Source organism: Catharus ustulatus, chromosome 6 (assembly GCF_009819885.2).
Source record: "Catharus ustulatus isolate bCatUst1 chromosome 6, bCatUst1.pri.v2, whole genome shotgun sequence".
Lineage (NCBI taxonomy): Eukaryota > Metazoa > Chordata > Aves > Passeriformes > Turdidae > Catharus > Catharus ustulatus.
In genome coordinates, this window is record NC_046226.1 from 58,770,813 (window position 1) to 58,796,002 (window position 25,190).

The 25,190-nt window shown below is 41.8% G+C and overlaps 1 protein-coding gene across 3 annotated transcripts in view; it reads right to left on the bottom strand.

Annotated features, from left to right (window-relative positions):
- GALNT18 (polypeptide N-acetylgalactosaminyltransferase 18) overlaps nucleotides 1–25,190 on the bottom strand; it is a 179,917-nt gene that overhangs the window by 15,305 nt on the left and 139,422 nt on the right. For 2 of the 3 annotated variants that reach the window (XM_033062514.1, XM_033062515.2), the window contains exon 11: nucleotides 166–330. The exons of the other annotated variant lie outside the window; for it this stretch is intronic. In XM_033062514.1, the coding sequence (XP_032918405.1) occupies nucleotides 166–330 (165 nt within the window). The remainder of the gene's footprint in view (nucleotides 1–165; nucleotides 331–25,190) is intronic. 3 annotated transcript variants of the gene reach the window in all.

Below are 25,190 nucleotides of genomic sequence, written 5' to 3' on the forward strand. Positions count from 1 at the left end.
CTGAGGTAGCTGACACTGGGATCAAAACTCAAGACCAGCTCCCTGCTCTGTGCAAAGAAAGCAAGGATAAATCTGGTTCTGTTCTGTTAGTAAACAGGTTACTCACACTTCAACACAGAAACAGAGCTTTAAAACTTTCTGAAATGGCTGCTTGGTAAGAATTACCTGAGTAAATTGCCAGTAAAGCTTCATTCTCTTGGCTTTGGCATAATTGCACTCAATGAGCCTGGGCCTGCTGTTCACATCCACCAGGCATCTGTTGTCATCATCGTCGATGGTGGGGCTCAGAACACCCACGTGCAGCTGCTGACTGCTTGTGTAATAAACATTCTGCAACAGGAAGCACAAACAGCATTGGTGGCCTCTGCACAGAAGCAGCACTTTTACCCAAAAGCCAATGGCAAAGATAAATATGCTCAATAGCAGCAGGCTGACCCCATAGTCGCTCTTAAATGATTTCCTTTCATGCAGGAAGCAACACAACAAAAGTTGGTCTAAATTAACAATTAATTGCTTAAATGCTGGTTAAGTATTTCAGAGGAAATATGCAAATACAACTGATTATTGTCTCATCATGCACCCTTGTACTTCTGTTTTCCACAGTCACACTGAGGGTCTCAAAGAGGTCAAGAGACACACATGGGACTGGCTTGAATATGGCCATCAGCTCTGATTAGACTATTTCATCTGAGGATAACACCCCACTGGAGAGCTAAAAAAAGAGAACAGCAGCACAGGAGCTCAGAGCATCTCAATCTTTTGTGTAGGACAGATAGAAAGATAAATGAAGGTTTTCTACAAACAAATGCTGAAAGCCACACTTGAAGCAACTACTATATACAAAAAAAAGTTATTAGGAACTGGAGACAGATACAGGCAGGAGAGAGAACAGAGCAGCCACGTTTCAGGGCATTCATTCTCATTTTACTCTCTGAATTGATGCCTAGAAAGGCTGACCTGGAACAGAGACTAGACAGAGCTAAATTAAGGGGTTAAAAGCATCCACCTTGGGCAGCATAAGAGCCACTGGCTGCTCTCTATTCCTAGCAAAGGACCCTCAAAGGCCTCAGGGATTACCCCTAGGACCAAAGACGTGAGTTTATTATGGTATGCAAATTCTACTCTGTTTGACTACAAAGACATGTGGGAGGTTTCTCTAGAAGAAAGAAAGAGAAGGGGAAGGATGGAGGGGACATGTCCTCCTTCAGACTGACAGGTTACATGCCAGCCCAGGAGGTAACACAGAACTATGCCAGGATTGCCTGCTTGCTATTCACAAATTGACTTTATTTGGCTAAAATCAGACCTGTTTCTTGGAAGGACCATGAGAAAGATGAAATGGAAACATCATGCTGTAGGTGTTAAATCTTTGGTAACTCAGTGGTGGCAGAGTCACAACGGACAGGAGTGGACAGAAGCACCAAATTAATGTCCTTGTCATTTACTGTAGCTGTTCTATTTGTCTGTAACAAAAGGGAAACTGGAAATGATGCTGGGTATATTTGGGAATCTTTTCAGTGCCCAGAATTTCCTGCTATTTGTTCATTGCTGATGTTGTAAATTGTTCTATGTGTGAGCACTCAGTAAAACAGGAGAGAAAGCAGAAAAGCAGAGCAAGCCAGATCTGACAAAGATTTAGGAGCTCCATGTAATAAATAAATAAATAGATAAATAAATAAAATAAATTTAAAAGGAATGCTGGAAGCAGTCAATGCAGGGATTGAACACAATCACAATAAATGGTGGAGTTTTGGGCAGACTGTGTCCCCTGTTCACCCTCCTGTAACGCTGCCAGGGCAGTGTAACCTGACAGAGCTGCACTAAAGTTAATTAAGTTACATTAATGGGTTAGACTAATCCAAGGTTTTGCCCTCCTTAATGAAGTTTCATTGTTTTCACCCCACAGAAATGATAACAAGCCTGAGCTGGCTGAGGTGAGTGGAAGCTTTGGAAGGCTGAGCAGAGGAAAGTTGAGTAGTTCAGCCCTGCCCTGCAGGAGGAGAGCAGGGCAATAAAAGCACCTGGCAGAGCACAGTTCCACAGTGGATGCTTCTGACTGAGGGAAACTGTAAGAACTATGGGCACACCAACATCATCACACCACAGCTCAGCTTATTAACATTCCTGCAAACAAAACTGGTGCCTTAAAAAGCCAATAAACATTTAGAATGCATTTTCTAGACAGACCAAGAGCAACTATTTTAGACATGTGTATAATCTATTTAGACTTTTTTTTTTTTTTTTTAGAGAGAGACTGAGATAGTGACAGAGCAAGGCTGTAAGATTATGATGATCTTAAAAGGGGATTTTTAGGATACCCTACAGATTTTGTTGCAGCTCATTTACCTCTTACCTGAAATTACTACTAGAAAACATAAAAGAAAATTGTCAGCTATTTAAATTTTCAACTAATAGGAAGGGATATTTCATTTCAGCACGTTGTCACTACAGAAAACATGAAGCAAGAAAATACAGGGGGGTTGCATTTTTCTTCCTTAATGACACTGATCAGGCACTGGAACCAATCGAGCAGGCTTGGCTGTAACTCAGAAGGGCATTGTGTAGCTCAGGGTCTGCACAAAGGAGCAGTGTGCCTGCAGACCCTCGGGCTGAGCTGCTTCTACCAGCTCAGACACCCCAGCCCTTTGCACCTGAGGGCTGCAGGTGATCATTTCACCTGGACAGAGCAAACCCAGACCCAGCTGCAGCAATGGCTCAGTCTGAGCCTCTCTGGGCAGCAGCAGAACGAGGGCTCCAGCTGGAGGAACTGCTCAATTCTGCTTGCTGGCAAAACTCTACAGAAGCAGAACCATCCAATACAATTGTGCTTAACAGATTTCATTAGCAGGTTGCTAATTAGGAGAGCCTACCTGCTAATATCACTTCATTTTTCATTGCGAGCCAGTTAGAAAAAGAGGTGAGAAGTCTTGAATTCTCAGCTGTGTTGGGAAAGGCAGGAAGTGGCACATAAAAACAGGCTCAAACAACCAGAACGTGGCAGGGTGGCAGCCTGTCTGCAAGGCTCTTCCAAGGTGTCCCTTTGCTTCCCCAGAGGTGTGGACAATATTTAACCGTTCTCTACATCATTGCAAACATGTTAGTCTCTTACACAATAAATCCGTTTCTTATTTCACTTCAGAATTGAAAACACTGCACAACCTTGCAGCTTGACTGCTGTGTTTTTCTGCTGGAGGAATCACATCAAAAGCACACAACCTCTACAAATTTGATTTGAGCAGCATGTTGGCAACAGAGAGGTACTGGTTTGTGTTGCACTTGGCCAGAAAACTTATCTTAAAACCTACCAAGAGTGCCTGGTTCCTCTCCCCCATCCTGAGAATGAAACAGTCCCTGCATTGAGAGAACACAATAATAACTCTGCTGGGATGAAGGGAGGAGATCCATTTGTAAGAGAATCAGCTATTGACACTACTGCTTACTGTTCTAGCTTGAAACCTAAAGCTACTGAACATGAAACCATGGCAAACCCTCCCTTTAAACCATTTCCTATATTAAAAATACTTTAATTGCTTTCATGCCAGACCTTCCTGTTGTGATTTGCTTACTTTCATTTTCCAAAATACTTTTTTTTGGGGGGATGGGAGGGGAGGTGGGTTTGTGGCTTATAATTTTGTGGGGGTTTTTTGTTTAAGGATGGTATACAAATTATTGTCTGGAGCAGGCTGTAGGAGATGACCTGAGCTACATGAAATGAATTACCCTTTCAAAACATACATGCTAGCTATCCACACTATGCCTTTTTACTGAACATATTTTAAATTGACCTTCAGGTCAAGTATGGCCTTACAGATTAAAAGCATGCCCATGTTTTAACATAGCCCTATAAACACACAGCTTGCACTTGTGATTTAAACAAGCTGTTGAATAGATAAATGGTCACAGCAGTCCTTGAGGAGGATGCTTTCCACAAGCATCAACAAGCACACAAGCTGTTTTGCAGCCCACTTCAGCACAAAATGGACAATTGAGGCACTCTTGCTTAAAACACTTGAAAAGATACAGGTGAAACACATTTTACCAGCACATTTATTCTACAATATTGCAAACATCACCATCAAGCAACACAACAGGACAGAAATCCTGCAGTAATTCAGGGCAGTGATTTGCTCAACAACTCCGGTACTGCCCTGAAAGTCCAAATGACTGAATATTAAACATGGACTATTAAGTTGTTTGAAAATTTTACTCAGAACTTGGACTTTCCATTTGAGCTACAGCAGCAAATGTCACAGCAGTGCTTGCTCAAGGGACTAGACCTTAGACAAAAAATTGTTTAATTCCACTGGAGTCAGGACACTTGCTGTATGCTGATTTACAGCATTCATTCCAAGCTCCTTAGGAAAACAAGCACACATTTTCACATCACCATCACACACACACTCCCAGAGGAGCTACTGAATTTGCACAGAAAGACTCCTGCTTGGATATTGGTACCAAAGCACCAGGTAACAACTCCCTTCATCTGTAACAAAATAAGCCTCCTTACATTTCATTAGTCTGTTCTAGCCCACAGCATTTTGCCATCTTTTTTTCCCCACTACAGCAGCATTGATGTAGAGCTATGTCTCCTGGGCACCTGGCAGGGAGCACTGCTGCTCAGGAAATCAGTTAGCTTTGACAAAAGGCACTTACCTTCTCAGAAAGTGGAGCTGCAGGGATTCAGCATGGTGTCAGTGAGAAACTCTGCAAAAGCCTGAGCAGGGTTTGTGATCCCCAGTGCCCCAATGTGTGCCCTGAACCCTTGGCAGTGCCATGGGTGGGTGGGTGAGTGCCATCACAGGGACAGCCTGGCTCTGGAGCTGCCAGGGCTCCCTGCTGTCCCTGCAGGTCCAGCTGCAGCCACTGACCTCAGCAAACTCCCCCTGGAAGCCTGGGGCTCACAGGGAACTAAAGTGATGGGAAGGAAATTCCTCAAAACAAACCCCTGTGCTAGCAGTCTGGAGGTCTGCAGCAAGGAAATGACTAAAGTGGCAGAGCTTTGCTACCTGGCTCTCAGCAGAAGCACTCTGGGTGCCTTCAAAGCATGGCACAGGGGTCTGCCACAAGGCTCCTGCTCCAGTCTCCTTTGTGTTCTCAAAGACCAGTCTCAAAACCAAACTCTCCATAACTCATCTTCCCCCAGATAGTACAATGAAGGGGGTTTCTTGTAAAGGGTTTCCAGTGTTTTTAATATCTGCTAAGAAACTTGGCCTGCAAATACCCTTATGTCTGTAAACTGGCACCTTCCAACTAGAGGACCAATTATTGTGGAGCTTTCTTGAATTTATTTTACCAGCAGTATCCTATCTAAAGCCATGGTTTCATTTCCATTTGCTCTACCCAATAATCTCTCTGTCTATTCACATTAAGACAAGAAAACTGAGATTCGTATCACATAATTAAAAGTAATAAAATTGGTCCTCAAATCCTCAGATAAGGTGGAAGTGTGAGATTTAGTCAAGCCATACTTATTTTTGTTAAACAATTTATCTTTTTTTCTTAAGAAAAACATTTATTTGTCCTGAAGAAAGATATCTAAAGGATGAGAATATGAATGAGTGGCAGTTCAGAGCTGCACAGGATTCTCAGGAACTCATCATAATGACTAGGAACTATTAGAGAAAATTAGGTGTTTGAAATGTTCTTCACACCTGCATTCCAGGCGAACTAGTTTGTTCAATCTTATTTTTTCTATTTAATATTCTAAACTTAATATTTTCTAAAAATTTGCTTGACTATCAAGAAAGCTTATAATATTGCAATGAAAACAAAAGGTACATTCAGTACTGCTACTCAGACCAACTCCAGAAATAAGGAGAAGCACTTCACCCTTTATTTGTCACTGGACCAAGCAATACCCTTGCTCATTTTTGGGGAATGCCAGGACTCTCCCTCTCTACTGACACAATCTCAAATCAGCAGGGAAGAGAAAATGGACAGTTCATGTTTGGAGTCACAATCTCCCTGAAATCTCAGTTGTTACATTCACAACTAAGGGTCTTTTTGGCCTTTCCACCCATCTCCTCCAGGACAAATCCTGTTTTCAGCTGTAATCTTGAAATAGCACTTGCACAGCCCTGTCACTGCCAAGGAGCTCATCCTGTGCTCCCTGGAAAGGATGCTGTGCATCCCTGCCCAGCACACACATGGGCTGGGGGCTGGAGGGGGCACAGCACAAACCAGAGCTCAGCAAGGAGGCTCAGAGTAGGAAAATTAGAGACTTACAAAGGCTTAGAGCTGTAGAATTCTTCTTTGCTGATGTTAAACACCTCTGACAAGTTTTGGTTGCTTCTGCTTTACACGGGGGATGATGTGAGCACGACCCACAGAATTCCCCCTGGCATTGCAGCCAGGCAGGGCAGACCAAGGGCTGGGACAGACCTCACTGGTGCAGATCAGCCACTCCCTCAGGGCTGGCACACTGAAGGCTGCTGCTCTCTCTGAATCAACACAACCTGACTGCCATGGATTCCTGTAGGGCTGGAAGGACAATTTTGGTGCAACACATCACATGTGCTGTGTTGCAGTGGTGAGCACACCTCAATCTGCTATGGAAGAAATGAATCCCTGGGTAATTCAGCCAACATTTTTTTTTCCCAGTGAAAATATTTCAAACACCTACACAAGATAAAATCTGCACAACTCCCCATGATGCTGTAGAGGACAGGGGAGGGTAAATGAGCTCTGCTTACTTGGACACAAATGCACAGCTTTGGCCTTTTCAGTGATGCCATGTAGAACTTGTGTCCTTCAGAGGTTTGCCCTAAAAGGTCAGATTGTGATTCCCATTCCAATTAACACTGAAATTCCACTGACATGGAGTGCAATGGGATTTTTGGCTCCAAGTTTGTTCTGAAACTTTGAAAAGCCACCAGACTTTATAAAGACTTCAGAGCTGAAGTGGGTTGCCAGTTGCAGTAAATTATTCATAGGAGCTGGTTTATCGTGTAGCAGAAAGTTACTCTAAGATGTTCAACTTAACACAAGATGATTATCTGCAGGATAAATTGCCAACTCCCCACTGTAAGTTTAGAGCAATACATACCAATTTTCAGGCTGAAAGCCATTTGTAATCCTTATGGCAGTGTTCCCAGATGAAATCACGCTGGAGACTGCTACACGACTCCGCATTTCTAATGAGCAAACTTAATGCTCACCACCAGCAGTATTTATTTGCTACCTTGCCTTTGGCATAATAACTATGAGGGATAAGAAGCCTGATTCACCACTACTTTATTCCATCTTTGGACCATATTTTTCTCCAAATGAATCCATGAAGTCATTTATTGTCAGGAGTAATATATTAGCATACTAGGTCCAAAGTCTCATAGCAGATTCATCCTTGACTGTAACTCCGGCTAAAAGCAGCCTGGTGGATTCCAGTAAATCCAGACTTAGCTCCCATTGGCTTTACTTGGCTCTTTATATTGTTCCTGAGTCTATTCTGGCATTTCTTGCTACATCTGAAAGAAAAGAGCTTTCCAACCCTGCTAAGGAAATCCAAATTCAGAATCCAAATTCACTCTGAGCAACACAAACACACATCACTGAGATAAAAATCGAGTGTTTTCCCATTTACTCTTCATGTAGGAAGTGGCAGAGGAGAGAGGCTATGCTGTCCTGCAGCAGCAGCATCTCTGTCTTCTGCTGCCCTAGAACACTGCTAAAGAAGGAAACACAGGAGGACACGGGCTGAGAATTACAGAAAGTTACCCCTAAGCCACTGGTCAACCCTCAGAAGATCCATGCTATTTTTGGAGGCAGGTTTGCAGCCTGATGATTCAGCTTTAAAACCATTATGATGATATTTATCCAGGCTGAGGATCTATTAACTATGAATCCTGCCTTAGTGAAGAGCTGACAAACAGCTCTGCTATACCAAGTGTAGCAACACCTCAACTTACATTTCAACTGTATTTAAGTGTAAGAAAGATTCACTATTTCACTTCAGTGTTCAGATTGGTATCTATTGAATTAAGGCACCAGCATACTGATTATCTGACCTACTTGCTCTTCATGTCCATGCACTAATTAAGACCTGAACTTTGAGCAACAATATTTGATAGTAATAAAACCAAGGTGCTCAGGAGTTTTAAAGAATACAGTGTGGTGCTATAAATACATGCTTAAAGACACAAAAATGTTAACATTTTAATAGAAAACAGACAGCTACTAAATGCCAGACCTTTTCTTTTTAATTTAAATTCATGAACTCATATTGCAATAGAATACCTAATTCTGGTGTTGCCTACTTTGGTATTCTGCTTTGGTTTTATTTAAAACAAGCAAACAAAAATCCTATTACTTAAGCTCCACTTTTAAAATTGAATAAAGCTGCCAATCATGGGGTTTATGTACGCTCTCATTTATTTACTGCCATAGTTCTCCTAATTCTGGTAAGTACAGAATTAACAGGATCTGGATAAATTAAATTTTTACTTGATTTGCTTCCTAATGCTTCTCTAGGTTTTGCTCTTTTCTCTGCACAAGATCTGCACATCTCTTCCACAAGAAAAAATAAAATTTAAAAAAAAAGGCAGTAAAAAATCCAGAACCATTCTGGCATCTGTGTCCTGTATTTCTAAAAACATGTTGTCTTGTGGCTCCTGTGATTTGGACCTATCTGCAGTTTCCTCCACCCTTTCCCATCAATCTCTCTTTACTTTCACAATTTTCTTTGTGGATTCCTCAAGCACCCCATGTCTCCCTTACCCTGATTTCCTTTCCTTCAACACCCGCTCACCAGGAAACAAACAGCCTTTGTTTCCATATGCTGGTGCACTGGTCCATCCTTTAAAGCAGAGCTGACTTCTAGGCAAATTCAAATCTGAGCTAGTTCACTGCCATCTGTGTGTAAGCATTTGGTAGCTCACCATCAATAATTTTAAAAGCAGATTTTTCAACCTTTTCATAGCTAGACCTCCAGATTATTATGGGCACAGTCAGGTTCAGATAATTGTGTGTTGACATAATGCACATCTTCACCTTGAACCTCTTCCCAAGTCATCAAATCTTGCACACAGCCTATTTATCCTGCAATAAAATACAGCTTTTCCACCTAAAGTTGACCCTTGCTGGTTTCCTCACTGACGTCAAGACTCATGTCCACTTCAAATCCCTCCTGAAAACTTGTTTTTCAGGCTGCCTGTCAGGAAGGCAATATCCTGCCTCTTATTCTGTTTTCCATGCTGCTCAAACTGCTTGTCTGCATTTTCCAAGCCCTTCTGAGCTGTTGTTACTTATCAGCCCAGCAAGCATCACTAGTTTATCATCCAGTTCCTGAGTGCCAGCTTTCACTGTCCCTGCCCATTCCACAGGGTTTCCCAAATGTCCAAAAAGGACACAATAACTCAGTAATTTTAATGTTGCTGATGAATCCCAAGCATCACTCAAGGATGCTCTGTCAGTACCTCCCAGCATGCCTTCTCTCTCCCAGAATCTCCTCTTTCTAATACTCTATTTGTAGGTTTTAGCTCTTCAAGTCAAGGGCGAGGGTTTTATTCTGAGGGTGCAGAGCACTTGATATAAAAGACATCTGGGCCATTATTGGAATGCCTACAACTGCAATAATAAGCAAAACAATAAAAAAGATGCAGTGCCAGGGATGAATCAGGCAGCTTATCACTCCTCAGAAAGTGGTTCTTCCTTCTGAGAGTTTTCTGAAACTGTTATTTCTACCACTGTTACATTTTCTAAACTAAATTGGATGAAATTTTTTGTCTACAAGGGATAAGTTAAGGCAAAGTACAGCCAAGCCCCACATCCACTTAAGATGCTCTAGAGTAAACACCTTGATCTCAAAGGCTTTGAAGTTCTGGTTTGTTTGTTTGAGGTTCTCAGTCTGTAGATTCATTTAGTTTTGCTTTGTAATCCAGGCCTGTCATGTTTAATTTTGTATGGCAGTGAGCAATGACTGTGGGTACAGAGGTCCTTTAACTCCTCTTGTGTTCCACAAGTGCTGCAATTTTTCCTCATTTTGTGACAGAAACAAAGGAAGGCAGTTCCTGTACAGCTCTGGGAGAATCCCCAGCTCCCTACAGGTATTTCTTAACACCTAAGCCTGCTCTTTTCTGCTGGCTTCACTGGAAGGAATCACAAATCTGTTTCTAAGATCAGCTGAGCCACTCTCACCTGTTCTTAAAATCTCATGTGCATTCCATGCCAGTTTTCCAGAGGTACTACACTGACACCAACACATGCAAACTCAAGAAAAAAATTATCTAAAATGTAGTTACTTTTGGTTCTGAAGACAATAAAATAATGACTTCTACATGGAAGTGAGGCAACACATTTTAACCTAAAGCTGGTTAGTGACAATCTCTCTTTTGGTTTTTTTTTTTACCAACTACTAGCAAGAACATACTTATTGTTCCCCACAGAAAAACTCCAAAGAACAAATACACCCACAAGAGTTCATCAGCCAGAGCAAAGTTTATAAAGTGATCGTCATGCAAGCACCTTTGAGAGGACAAATTGAAATGTCAAACCCCCTGCAATCAAAGAACCAGCTTAGAGACTGAAGTAACAATGGAAATGCCAAAATTTATATGCAAATTAAAACTAAAATAATAACTTGGAACATCCCAGGGTGTCAGAGCACTTTGACAAAAGGCAAGCTCTGAAGTTTTCACCAGCTCCTATTAGCAGCGTTTCTTTCAGCAGCAGTTTTAACCTCCCACTTGACCTCCTCATCTCTCTGAAATGATTATACTCTGAAAGTCTTATTATGGATATTATGAAAGTTGTGAATTAGCCACACAAGCCATCTGGAGACCCACAGGATGCGCAGCAGCAGTGGTCTGGAGCACTCCCAGTGTTCCAACACAGCGAGGAGGGACAAACCCTCTGCGGTACAGCAGAGAGCCTCAAACACCAACACAAAAAGAATTCCACTTTGTTCTAACACAGGAAAGTGAGGGAAACCCAGCACAGATGCACAGCACTCACACAGACAATTTTCTTCAGTGTTTTGTCTCTCACCTGGCTCCAGGAATTGCCTTAGAGCTGAGAAATTGCCATCTGGGAACACCCCTTAGAGGGTGGTTACTGGCAGGTCCATTGAGCATTTCCATGCACAGAACTGCCAGTGCTGCAGCTCCAGTGACAAACAGCTCTTCTTGTACCAAGCTCCACCTCTGGAGCTGCTCAGTGGGTACTGCTGGAGTCTTTTCCCAGGTCAGAATTAGTCACTTCTCAGAGTAAAACCTGACACTATTTGCCTCAGGTTATCATGTCATACATGCCTACATTGACAGAAAAGGCAAGTTCTATATGTAGCCTAATTTCATGCTCAGTAACATTATTTTTAATAAACTATAACAAATGAAATCTGTCAGATTTAGCTGCCTGCTTTGTCATATGAATAAAATCTCAGGCCTCTGTGTCTGTGCTGTCCTTTTCTATAAATGATTTATGTGCCTTTTGTAACTTCACAACAGAGTATTAATGGATGAGACAGCTTGAATTCTGGTGTTGCAGACATGACTGATAAGCACCAAAGCAAAGAGCACATTGACTGGTTTTTTGTTGATTGTCTCTGTAATCAACAGTGAAGCTTTTCTCTTTTTGTAAAAGAGCAAAGGCCATCTCCATTTTCCTTTGGGTTTGTTCTGATGGGTGAACAGCCTGTGCAGGGTGAGAGGTGCAGCTTGGTGCAATCTCCCTTCCATGGAGAACAAAGGAAAGTTACTCTGCTCCCACCTGGGGATACTCAGGAGTCTTTTGCCTCTTAAACCAAGCTAAGCCCATTAAACTGAAGAAAAAAATTTCTCATATTTTAAATTAACAGCATCAAAATTCAAGCAAATCCTTAATCACAGTAGCCTACAAAAAGTAAAGATATTATGCCTTAGCTGTAGATAATGTATTTTAAGTAATAAAGCCTATCACTCCAAGTGATTTGTTTCAATCTTTACTGTTGGTCTTTCTCTGCAGAGACTGACAGGAGTTCATGAAGTTTTATCCATCCCAATTGTATCCTAAAAGAAAATTTCTTCCCTGAAATACTTTTAAGCTCTCCAAGGCAAGTGGAGAAATATATGTGCCTTAATAGAATAGGCACCTTCCCTGCCCACCAAATGCCCTGAAGGAGTGGCTCCCCTGTTTTCAGGGTGACAGCAAATGACACTCAGAGAAAGAAGTCACATCTAGAATTTAAATGAAGATCCTATGACCTCCTGCAGAAGCTGGAGCTTCGATCCTGCCTGTGCTCATGCATAAATTGCAAAGTTCACAAAGCTCTGCAAGTAAGATTGAGATGTGTCTCAGGCTGGAATACTGTGCTCATATCTCAGAGATCCCTCTTTTCTTCTGCTCTTCTGGCTCCCAGAAGGGCAAAGAAAAGCATCACCTAATACATTGCTATCACTAAATGTGCTTTTCGTGCCAATGGCATTTTTTAACAGAAAGATAGAAAAAGAAGAATGCCTTTAGAAGCAACTGTGCACTAAGGTTTTACCATGAGTATTTAAGTCTTAAAAGATTTTCTCAACTAGGAACAACTAAACAAATAAAGCAGTTCAAAAAGCAGGAAATTGCTCTGATGAGAAGGAGGACATGAATTGCCCTGCCCCAGCTGTGAGGAAACCTTTTTGTGCTTGGCTGAGTGAGCTTCACTTCTCCTACAGCCACAGCCAGCTCCGAGCTGTGCCCCTCGCACAAGGCTGCAAACCTGGGCAAGAAAGGAAACTGCAAATACTGTGAGATGCAAAGGCATGGTGCTTAATCATGCAAATGGGATGATATCCTCCCCATTTTCATCCATTTAATTTCATTTCTAGGCCATCCAGTCATACAGGGAAGGCTCAATATAAACTCAGGCCTTCCCAGGCCAAGCAGAAGAGGCTCAGATTTCTGAGTAGCAGCTTATCAGATGGATGAGGCAGCAAAATAAAACCAACAACTCTGAACTCAGGCTGTTTAAATGACCTTCAAGTACAACACTGAACAGCTAAAATATCTCTGCTAAGCTCCAGGCTGCCGAGGTACCACTGGGCTGTGATGCTGAGCCGCCTCCAGCACCAAACACAGATTATGTCAGATTTTTTCCTGCATTTTCTGCCTGCCTTAGGAGGCTCTATTTTAATATCTGAAGTAGATTATCCCATAACAATATCTGCAGGACACAGACCCAGAGAAAAGAAAAAGCCTGTTGTCTGTCTTGCTGTTTAGAATTAATACAAAAACTGGGCACATCAGTCACTCATAATTAAAAGTCACTGAATATTCACAATATAAATAATAGTTCTTTCAGGCCTCTTTTAAGTAAATTAATTTTACAATATCCTTTTGATTGTTCTGAACCAACAACGACAACTGTTATCTTCTTAATTTGCATATGAATAGAAATACTAGTAAGGATTATTACAATTGTCTACTGCACAATAAACTATGTAGTGATTTGCATTATTTTGTGCAGCTTGTCCCCAAAGCACAGATCTATGGCCCTACACATCCCTCTAGGGCTGGATGTTCCCTGGCAAGGCAGGGGTGGCACAGGCATGCACTGGAGAAACAGTGGTTTGGGAATTAATTAATAATTAATAATTAGTGGGGTGGAATTCTCCCCTCCTGCCCAGGAGACACTGGCCGTGCCCACAAGAGAGGGAATTCTGTGCCAGGACTCTGCCAAGGGCAGACACCAGCACTGCATCCTGCCCCATGTGTGCCCCCCACAGGCTGTGCAGGACTCAGGGGTGTTCACAGCCTGTCCTTGTCCCAGCTGGGCTGGTGTGACCTGGACATGAATTCAGTGTGCCAGAACCCCAGCGAGCAGAGCTCAGTCTGACCCAAAGCCACACCAACTGCACCTGGCTCTCCCCCCAGACTAAAGCAGACTGAAGCAAAGCATCAGCTTTTCAGTCAATAATCTGCTGGTCTAGACCTGCCCTTGGCACCCACCTGGGGGACACAACTACAAGTGATTCCTTGAGACTGCTCCTTCCCCAGCCCAGTGCTGCCAGCCTCTCCAGCAGAACCCAGCCCAGCCATGTGCCACTCTCCAGTACAGCTCTGGGACTTGCCCCTGCCAGATCCACTGCAGGAAGGCACTGAGCAGTTAAAATCACACTGCCCACAGTCCTGATCATTCAGTATGAAATCTCTTTGTGCTTCCAGCCAACAGAGCCCCTTCCTCACCAACTGAGTTCCATCAGCCCTAAAAGGAGGTGCCAGAAACTTTTGTTCCTGCAACAGTCATGGAACAACTTGGGAGCTGAATGGGGTTGAGGTGACAGGCTACATCCTCTCCTGAGATGCTGAATCACACTGGTGTGCTTGATCCTGGTGCAGTACAGAGCACTGTCTAAACAAAACCAGCTTTACATTCTCTGTGCCACATGGGGCACCAGATTTACTCTCCTGTTGCACACAGTATCTCTGACTTGTTCGAAGCTACTCTGCATTTTAAAGCCTGATGTAATTATTATTTAATGAAAGCCATTTCATGGCTGTTACCCAGAGATCCTTTCCTTAGGCACTGACTAAAATCCTTGGGCAATTGAGCTGAAATTAGAGTTTTAGAGTCACTGTCCTGTTCTCCCAAAGCACCCAGTTTATCCTCCACCATCAGCTGGGGGTTCCATCCCCACTGTTACTGACACTGCTGCCACTGGTTCCCACTGAAGATGGAACATTTTCATGGGCTACTCTATTTAGTTATAGTCACCTTATCTCTTTAATGCTTGGTTTGCTCCTTTAAAGAAGAGGTGTCAGAAATATTAGTTTTTTTATAGCTATCTCAAGTCTTGGAGACCTTTTACCCTTTTGGGGAAGTGATGGGCCTGAGGCCATGGAACTTCTCTTCACCCCTGCCCACACAACATATTTGTCTTGGAGCTGGCAAATGTGGGAAGAGATGGAATTATTTCAGTGCCACCTATTTTCCCATGCAGGGGACTCTTCTCTTGCCAAAGATGAACTGGGCTTCATCTGCTTTTCTGGACAGAATAGGAAAATAAAGTATCATGAGGTATTTTCCTTGCCCTAGCTGACCCTGCTGAAGCAGGGGGGTTGGACTAGATGATCTGCAGAGGCTCCTTCCCACCTCAAACATTCTGTGACTGTGGGAAATGGCTTCCCATAGGAACAAGGCTGAAAACTGCTGGAGAGCAACTGAGTTGGAGGGACAGGAAGAATCCTAAGAGGTAAATATTTAATTAACAAAAAAGTGAATCAGTATTGATGTTTAAGTCTAAACAGCACCAAAGAAGCTGAAGTAAACATCAAACCTGACACAGTGTTTGGAGGTGGTGCTATTTCTTCTTAGTAACGTCAACTACAGTGCTATCTCAGGGAATACTGATCAAATTACAGAATTCCTTCTAATTTCTGTGCAGCAAGTGGAGTCTGCAGTAGAGCCTGCCCAGGAATGGGTGCTCTGCAGCCTGCAGTGAATCCCTAATGCTTCGGTGCAGAACTGGGAACCTCAGAGTGCTCATCACATCTGTCCCACATCTGGCACAGTGACCTGCAGCTCACTTGACAGCTCACAGTGAAATGTGAAGGTCCCAAGACTCTCAGTCTATGTGTACCAAACACTCACAGCTTCTCCTCTTACTTATCATACTGAATTTCAAAATGCCATCTGGGGAAAAAGCAACCTGTTCCAGAAATGCTTAAACCACCCCAAATTCACAGCTGCTAACAAGAAAGAGGTTAAACTTGGTGAGATGTTTAAATCAATCCAGTAGAAGAAAGGACTTTGTGTTGTGACTGCACTGGACACAAATAAATTAAATTATGGTTAGTCAGTCACTGCCATAATTTGATCCAGCAGTGCAGACAGCACACAAGCCTGAGGTCAGCTGGTACCCAAAATATGCCCCATATAATGAGAATACTGTGCAGGCACAATTTAACAAAGGAAACCTTTTTAGCACACTGTGTCCCAGTAATGCAATGGTATTTAATAATTCCTATTTGAACAACTGAAAATTTCCTCAAGCAAACACATTTAAGGACAAGTAAAAAATTTAAGGATTTGATTCTGTGTTAATATAAAATAGACTAAATTAAACCTCCAAACCAACATGAAATTTACAGCTCTGATTTACCATCATCTGCTCCTGCAAACTGAGTCCTGTCCCTGCCCTTTTGGTGAGAGACCTCCATCCCAAAGGCAAAGCAGCATGATCCAAAAAATTCCAGGTTTAATGCAGTAACCTCAGTTTTATCCCTTAAATTTTTTTTAAAATTTAAATCTCATGTTATTTTAGCCAAACTAGTGAGTTCAAGAGCTGTGTTGCTATTTTTACCTTCCCAAACTGCCATTTGTGAGTCAGTCAATGCAGAGCTCACAGTTTTAAGGCTAATTTGAGAGCTTGAAAGCACCAAAAATAACTGCTGAAATGGAATATGCATGCTGAACAAATCACTGCATCTTCAACAAAGCTCCAACGTCCACAATCAGTGCAGTTCCCTGCCAAAAAACCCCAAAGTTAATTCTGCAGGAGCACCAGAATGACTTAAATGCATTCCTCAGCTTTTCCACTTGATTGCTCTGAGCCCTTATGGACAGCCAGCTGAGCGGACAGGCTTGGCATAACACAGCTATCCCTGTATAATTTGGGCAATCACACTTTAGGAGAAATAAAACAATAAAACAAAAACAACCAAACAAAAAACCCCAAACAAACAAAAAAATTACCCACCAAAAAAAAAACCCCACCAGACAAACAAATAAAAAAGGAAATTTAATTTGAGAAATTTAACAACAATTTTTAAAGCTATACAAAAACATATTAACCCTCCCCCACAAAAAAAATTTCTTTAAAGCATACCATTATTCACCCAGGGTAACAATGAAGTGTTATTTCTGAACCCCCTCTCCTGAACTGCAATTCCAAGAAGGCCCAGCTGTGTTTGCCACTTGGCTGACATGCCACAGATTCATGAGCCAAACAGGACCACCAGTTTTTCACTCTGCTCCCCCAGATTCCATGGACCCCATGTTCCCACCTGCTTAGCTCCAAGTGCAATGGTTTGTGTTGTATGAAATTACAGTTCCCAGTGCTGTCAGCCCTGTGATCTCTCCAGTTCCTTCCTGTGATGGCCACTGGCCTGCTCTGATAGGAACATGCACCTTATTCCTAATGGGCATCCAACTGGCTTGAATTTCTAGCCACTGGCTCTGGAAACCATCCTAGATTAAAATCTCTAGTGTCCCATATTTTCTTTGGGAAAAATACATCCACTTTGTAAATACACTCAGGCTTAGACTGCACTCAGCTCTTGCTAAGAGCTAGTTGGATTGCTGATTTCAGATAAATTATCTGACAAACAGCTCTCTCCAAATCAATGCAGGGTTTTTTCTCAGTTACTCATAAATATTCAATCAACATTTTATGTGAACAAATAATTTCTGACATTCTCTGCGCTTCCCAATTGGACAAATGATGGTTAATGAGCAGGACAAAAAAAATTCCCTTGCTCACAGAAACACAGTGTGGATACAATCATTCCATAAACATTTCTGCAAATAACCACCCTCTGCAAATGCTGACAATACCAGGGAGAACCCAGGCTGAAGCTGAACTGCTGATCAGAATCTGAATGAAGGCTGTGGAAGTCACATGGCTCATAGAATTACAGAGGGAGTTAAATATGCTTTCATGGGGACTGAACTTGATCCATGAATTCTAAATGAGCCAGTGGATGACTTCAATTAATGGAGTGACATAATAAAATTATCAATAAAAATAAAGTGAATTTTCCATCTACTGTATTAACTACCTTCTCTAATAGTTAATAACACACTGTTAAAGAATTTGAGAAACAGAAATCTGACCTTCAGAACTTCTGTGTCAGATGAAGTAATGAGAGACAGCATAATATTAATCAAAAGAATGTTTAAATTGACAACCATCCCACAATTACTACATCATCCAAGTGATCCAACCTGTGCTCCAATAACTGTTAGCTTTATGCTGAGTTTAGATTGTAAGTGACAATTGGTTTTAAAAACTGCTGATTGAACTGCCAATTTGCAATGAGAAGAGACGTCTTTAAAATATGGATAACTCTAATAATAGCTCCATAATATCCAACTCTGATCTATTTGAAATTAATGCACTGGCACACATGAAATGCTCCTGTATGAGATTATGAGACTGGACTGCAGGCATCCAACACAGGGGTACCAAACTAGTGCCAGGCTTATCATCTAGAAGCCCAGCAACATTTCACCTCCACATTTTCAAATGTTTTGATATTTTAACCTGCTGAAATCAATTTGACCAAAACTAACCTTACAAAAAAGTCACTTATTATAGCATAGCACAAGGAAAAAGAGAAAAAGCCTGGAAATACATGTGCATTTTTATTTCCAAGATGAGAACAGTTCTGAACTGTTCTATAATATTCAGGATAACAACTCTAATCTCTTCTAAATTAAAACAGTACATGAGAGTTTGAAATGCTCTGATAATTTTAAATTCTTAGGCACTGCAGTTGCTCTCAACAGTTTGTTTCAATTGCATTTTCAATGCAGGGTTTTTTTATTACAGATATTCTGGGCAAATTGCCTGAGAAATGTAAACTAGGGAAGAAAGACTCTTACAGTGACCATGAGAAGCTCAGTAATAATTATTTGAATCTTATGAAATAAAATATAAAAAAAAAAAAATCAAAAGAGGGAATTACATAGCCTAGAAATCAATTAGTTTGATATTCCACTTGCCTTCTTCCTGCACCAGCCTCACCTATTTAACAAAATGCTGAATAAATTGTTTCTGGTCAAACGATAAATGCTTCTCTCTTTCCATAGAAGAGAGTAACAGGCATATCAACGGTGGACAAGAGAACTAAAAGATGATAAAGATGGATTTAGCCATACAGAAAGGCAACAGAATTCAAGATGAAGAGAATAACCCAAAGGCTGAGGCAAATGCAACACCTAAAGCAATACAGAAAACAGGCAAGGTAATGATAACACAGAACACAAAGTGAAAATACTTCATAAATTATTCAAGCAAAACCTGTGAAGAACCTTCTGTGATCTGCAGCATCATCAACTAACCAGTTTTTCTTAAAGGCAACAGATCCAAACCCTCCCAAAGAAACCACCCAGTGAGAAGGCCCTAAGCCTGTGGTCCAGCAGAGGGGAACAGAGTGTTAATTGACTAATTGATTAACCCCACTGTGTCTCCCAGGAGCATCCCCTGTAGCCTCAGAGGCTGCTCTGAGCCCTCCACAAGCTCCCTCATGAAGATTTTTTGCTGACACAATGCATCATTCTTTTCTGCAGCAGTGTGATGAAAGCTGAGTTTATCAAGGCTAGGTAAATTACATCAGATTTTTTGCCAGTTGAAGTTTCTATTATCTCTGTGGAAATCTTGCTTTGCTAGGCAAAAGCTGAGGAAGTCTTTGATAGCATTTTCTGAGTACCCTTCTGACATTGCTTCTGATCAGCATTTGCAATCTTTCCTCCCATTAAAGGTTAACTTAAGCCTCTCTATCTTTTCAGCACATCTTCTAATATATGGAAAATTGCACCAGTACCTCTACTGTAAAATATTAAATAGTTCTGCTATCATAAAAGAGCTCTTATCCATTCTCTGAGATGAGCATTTCCCTTTTATTTAGAAGAATGGATGAGTGAACAGATACAGCATATTTCAGACAACTGCTTTTATTCCTGTTACATTTTGTGGTTAGGGGTTTCATTTGCTTTTTCAAACACTGTCTTTTGTGGCACTGGCCAAGTTATCTTTGACTCTCCTGCTGCATCTACCTGCTTAAAGGAGCACTCATTTCTCAACCAGAAAAATGCTTGTCTATTTTCTTTTTTCTTAGAGCCTTCTTGGCTCCAAGTTTTGAAGTCATTCAAGTTCTTAATACTCTTCCTCACAGCCCTTAAAAGAATTGAACTACTTTTTGAATTCTTGTTTTTAACTTCAGCTCAGGTCCTGAAACCTGAATGTCAAGATCAGTGCTTTGGCCTGATCATACAGTAGTATTTTCCTTTTTCATTATTCATGCTCACCTTCCGCAGTGATCCTGTACACTAGGGAAGAATACAGATTTCAGAAGCATATAAGATATTTGAAAGTTCTTTTTCATTCTAGACCATTCTATTGAAACAAAGATAAAATTTCTTCAAAACAAAATCATTTCTCCAAGACTACAAAAATCCTGTATACTTCCAAATAAGAAAACCAATGTTACTCTTAGGAAAAAAAAGATTATATTTCAACTCTCTCATTTCACCATGGTTAGAGTTTCAATTCCAAGTGATCAGTTCTCTCAATTCCCACAGGCAATGTTTTCACACTACACGGTTTCAAACACAAAAATAAACAAGCAGAAATATCCATTCCATTATTTCCAAATTGAGGGATGTAAAAGATATTCCCTCTGATCCAGAATAATGCAGTTCTACAGCTTTTTTCCTGTGCTTTTGTTCTCAACCAGTGAAGTGTAACACACAAAAGACTTATCCCAGGTCTGAAACCTGAAGAAGGACCTCTTGTGCTGATTCTTTTGAATTCCAGTTCCTTTTACCCCCTGAACAGAAAAGACATTCATTATGTCTGATACTTTCATGAAATGAAGAGACAGGTTGGTCTCTGTCCTATTATTATAAAGACTCCAATTCAATTGCAAAACAGTGTGCAAATCCCTCAGACCCATCAGAGCCACACTCACAAGCTAAAAATTCAACACCTCTGCTCTTCACCTGCAATGAAAATCTCTCTTATTTAGGCTGGAAAAGACTTTTAAGATTGAGTCCAACTGCAAACTTAACACTGCAACAGCAAGCACAGAAATAATTCACTCATGGCAAGTGGCTCAGTATAAAACTGCTCCAAACCTAGACATCAGATTAACAGAATATCCCTCTAAAACTGCACTGAGGAATATAATGAGAATTTGGCCAGAATCAAACTTAAGGACAAAGATGAGAAAATGAAAATATTATGCAATGTGAAATGTCTTCATCCACAACACATCCCCAAGAAGAAATCATTGCACTGCCTGTGCTGGGCCAACAAGGACTGGCTGGTTCTGGAAGCCCTTAAAACATCTCTGCAGCTCCCTAATGTACCTGTCATATATTCTAAAGAGGCTGCAGCTTTGAATCTACAGGTATAGAAAAACTCCACCTGGAAAACAACTCCAGAAAACTAACATCAGATTTTGCTTCCTCTGCAAATAAGGTGACAATTCCCATTAACTTTACTATGATCAAAATCAGGATTTATGCACTGAAAGAAATTAGCAGAAATATAAATAGCCTTAATAAACTACTCAGCGGGAATGTCTTATATAAGACATTAATTGCCACAGCAATTTACAGAATATGTTTAAAATATAAAAAAATATCTATTAATGCTGATAACCATACTTGCAAGGCAGTTTCACTGACTCCCCACATTATCTTCTATTACTTGGGCATCCTCTGAACTGAGCAAACTAAACTGGAAACCAAAAAAAACCTAAACCCAAACCAAACAACAACAACAAGAAGAAACAAAAACAAAACCCCCACCAAACACAAAAGCAAACTAACAAACAAGTCCTCAAAAAACAACAGAAAACAAACCCAAAGCAGGTAGCTATTTATTGTGTAAAGTATCCTTGCTCCCAAAACCAAGCACGTACATACAAGTCAGAGCCAGTGCTTAGGGAGGAGCTCATGGCACAGGCAAAGCCAACATGAGCAGGCAGGGGTCCAGAGGCAGCCCCTGGAAAAGGGGAGCACACACCCTGGGGTCACTCTGCCTCTGCATGGCAGTGGTGACAGAGCCACTGGGCTGGGCAGAGACAGCAGAGTGCAAACCCCTCAATCCACATCCACGGGGCACACATTCCCCACCCTGCTCTCCACCTGCACTGCCAGGCTGGAAAAGGCTGCCAGGCTCATCCAGTGCAGCTGCAGAGCCAAGGCTGCCACAGCAGCAGCTGCAGCAGGGCAGAGCTGGTGTTTGGCAGTTAGGGGCTGTAGCCTCTGTGTGAGAGCATCATCCCCAGGCAGGGAGTGACCAGCTCAGCACAAGGGGTGAGGAAGGAAGGCGCTGGCAGAGCAGCACCCTGCACACTGAATATGTCTAATACTGCCTCCAGGACAAACCAGCAGCAGCCCTGAGTGTCCATGTCCCTGAGAGCTGCTGAACAGCTGCACTGCTCCCTTTAACTGCCTCAGAAAGGCTGCCTAAAATGGTTTTATTGTTTATTGTTTTATTGCAGACGCTTCATCTTCAGGGTGGTGATTTTTCAACTCTGAAGGGCCAGCCATTGATCCATCTGCAGGCTTTGTTGTTTTCCTCCTTGTGCCCTGACAATCAGCAGCTGTTGCATGTGGGGCCTTCTGCTAAACTATTTTCATGCCCAGAGTCTCCGTTTGCAATGCTTATGTGTTTTACACACACACTTAACAAACTTCTAAATAAAAGACATTTTCTGAAAAATATCTGTGTGTGAACAACCACCATGCTTCGAGATCTGACCAAAGAAAACATAGTTTTTACAAAAATACATATGATAAACACTTTAAAAGAAGTATTCATGAACCATACAAAGAGTTTTTAGAAGTTTCTGGGAGTTTTTGCAACTGCTCCCAGTACTTCAGACATGGTGCTTAGAAGACTTTATGCTTTCAGGTCAGAGTCTGCTACAGTGTGAGCTGGCACAGCTTTATGTGTTGGCAGGACTCCCTTCAGTGGAGATGCAATAATTCATACAGGCAGGGCTGCAGTCACTGGTGTCAGTTCTGCAATCTCTTGCAAGAATATGACATTATATAAATGGGTGTCCCTTCTCACCTGCATTTCTTTTCTTGTGATTCTCCCCATTGAGTCTTCTGACCCTGGTCCTCAACTTGAATTCCTCAAAATCTAACTGGTTTCTATTGACTTTCACATCACTGGATGAGCTTTGGGGTTTAACTGCTTATAAATTGAGAATTATATGAGCCAGAAGCTATTGAACAAGGGAACAGAACTGCCCATTATCCCCACAGTCACAAGCAATTTTCAAGGTAAATCTGCACTTTAAATATCACTCCATTGATTGATAGTACTTATTTATTACATAATAAAGTCTCTAATAATGTGGTATTTCATTCTCATAAAAGAATCTTCTAAACTACCACTCAGGAGCAGCTTTAAGGCAAGTGACACGCAGTTATCAGCCTGTCTTCAAGATGACAGGCCTGGTTAAACAGCAGTCCCAAACAACAACAAACACCCAGGCTCAGGCAGATCCCAGTCAGGAAGGGAATGCAGCCAGGCTGGGCCATGCACTCACTGCAGCCACCACAGCCATCTTTCCATGCAGAACAGCAGGAAACAGATCTAAATCTGACTGAAGCATTGCTTTACTTTTACAAGTTCAAGAATTAGAACCTTTATCCTTTTCTACATGAACCACTTAAAAAAAACCCAGCAAAACCCCCAGAGCCTCACATGAACTTTCTGTTTTAGGTACTGCTTTGCCAGAGCTGTTCTTCTGCTTTCACATTTATCTCCTCTCACAGCCAAGCCACCTCACCTCCCTGTTTTCCTGATTCCCTTTATCACCACTCTGATGGATAGCTGCTGTGTTTTGCCTCTGAGCTGATCTTTTGTGATTACAGTCACACGATTTCTACCAGCACTAGGCAGTGTAGGAGGAGCCTGGTTTAACTCCTGCAGTTAACTATTTTACCATGCTGCATTTACTTTTTTGGCTGTTTCAACAGCTGCAGAGGCTGTTTTGTCCAGCTGTGCTAAGCAGCTGCACAGCAGGAGAGGCTGGATGTGCCAGGCTAACCCAGACACAGCAAGCCCCGCACAAACAGTGGCCAGCAGCACGGCACATGTACCAAAAGCACCTTGGTGTGAGCACAGCTAAAAGCTGTCTGCTGCCCTGGTGGCTGCAGGAGCAGCAGCAGGGGCTCAGGGGTGATGGGAATGCTCCTGCAGATGAGCATGGGCAGTTATGCCAACACTCTGTGTGTGGCTGTACAGGTGGAGCACAAATGGCAGTGCTGGTTTGGGCAGAGAGTGTCTAAAGGCAGGAGTGGGAAGTTGTGATGCCCAGGGAGAAATTCAGCAACAGAATCAGGGGAGGGTGAGCTCCTTAGGCAGCCACACTGCTCAGGTGCCACCACTTAGACAAGGATGCTCTCAACAGAAACTCTACTTACCTGGCAGCATTTTGTAATGAATTCATTCTTAGTAAAGGCAAAGGAATAGTAATGCTTCCCTTAAATTCATGTGAGGGCATTGCAGGATCATCACCCTTTTGGGTTTTGCCACCAGTCAAACATTTGAGGTGCTCTGCTCAGTGAATGAACCCCTGAAGTCTCTGGGCTCCTGGGGACCAGCACAAAGCACAGCTGCACCCTCTGAAGGTGCAGGGAGTTTAGAAAACACACCAAACCACAGATTCCAGTTTTGCAAGTGCCTTCTGCCTTTTCAGGCCAAGCCAAACACCCTGCTGTGAGGAATTCTTTCACATTTGTAGTATCAGAGGACTACACAAATGGACAGATTATATTTTGATTTTGCATTCCATCTTAGTGTTTGACTACATAGAAGACTTAGTTTCTCTATCTAAAACACAGTTATAAAGCACTCCAAGATACTTCAGGAATGAACTGTGAATATGCCAATATTAGTTACAGTAGACACAGAGTGGATTGGGGAAAGGTTTGGAAAACTGAATGATAGAAGTCTTACCATCACTAATCCTGATTGAGCCCATTTAAAATGAAACTGAAACACCATGGGAAGATATACTGCTGATCATTTCATTGCAACATTTTAGGAATATTTTCTCCTTGCCATTTTCTACTGCTTTTAATTATGAAGCTATACAATGTTTTTGATACTGTCTAAAAAAAATGGAGCATGGAATTTTAAGGTCAGGTATGCAGTTCCCTCTCTATTGACTTTGATGATTTCTTTCCTATATAAACCATATTGAAAGGAAACAGTAGCTGTACCTATGATTGTAAAACAATTCCTGATGTCAAACACCTTATCTAAATCACTTCTCGTGCAAAAAGATGAAAATAGAAAAATATCTGAAAACAGTTAGTGGGGGAAAAAAGGAAGTTACCCAATTTAGAAGAGGAGCTGTAGTAGTAACTAATAATAGCAATTTAACTGCATACAGGGGACTGGTTCCTGGCAGTCTGATATATCATTGCACATCTAGATGCAAGTGTGCCAAGTGGTGGCAGCAATAAAACTGTAAAGGAATAGCTG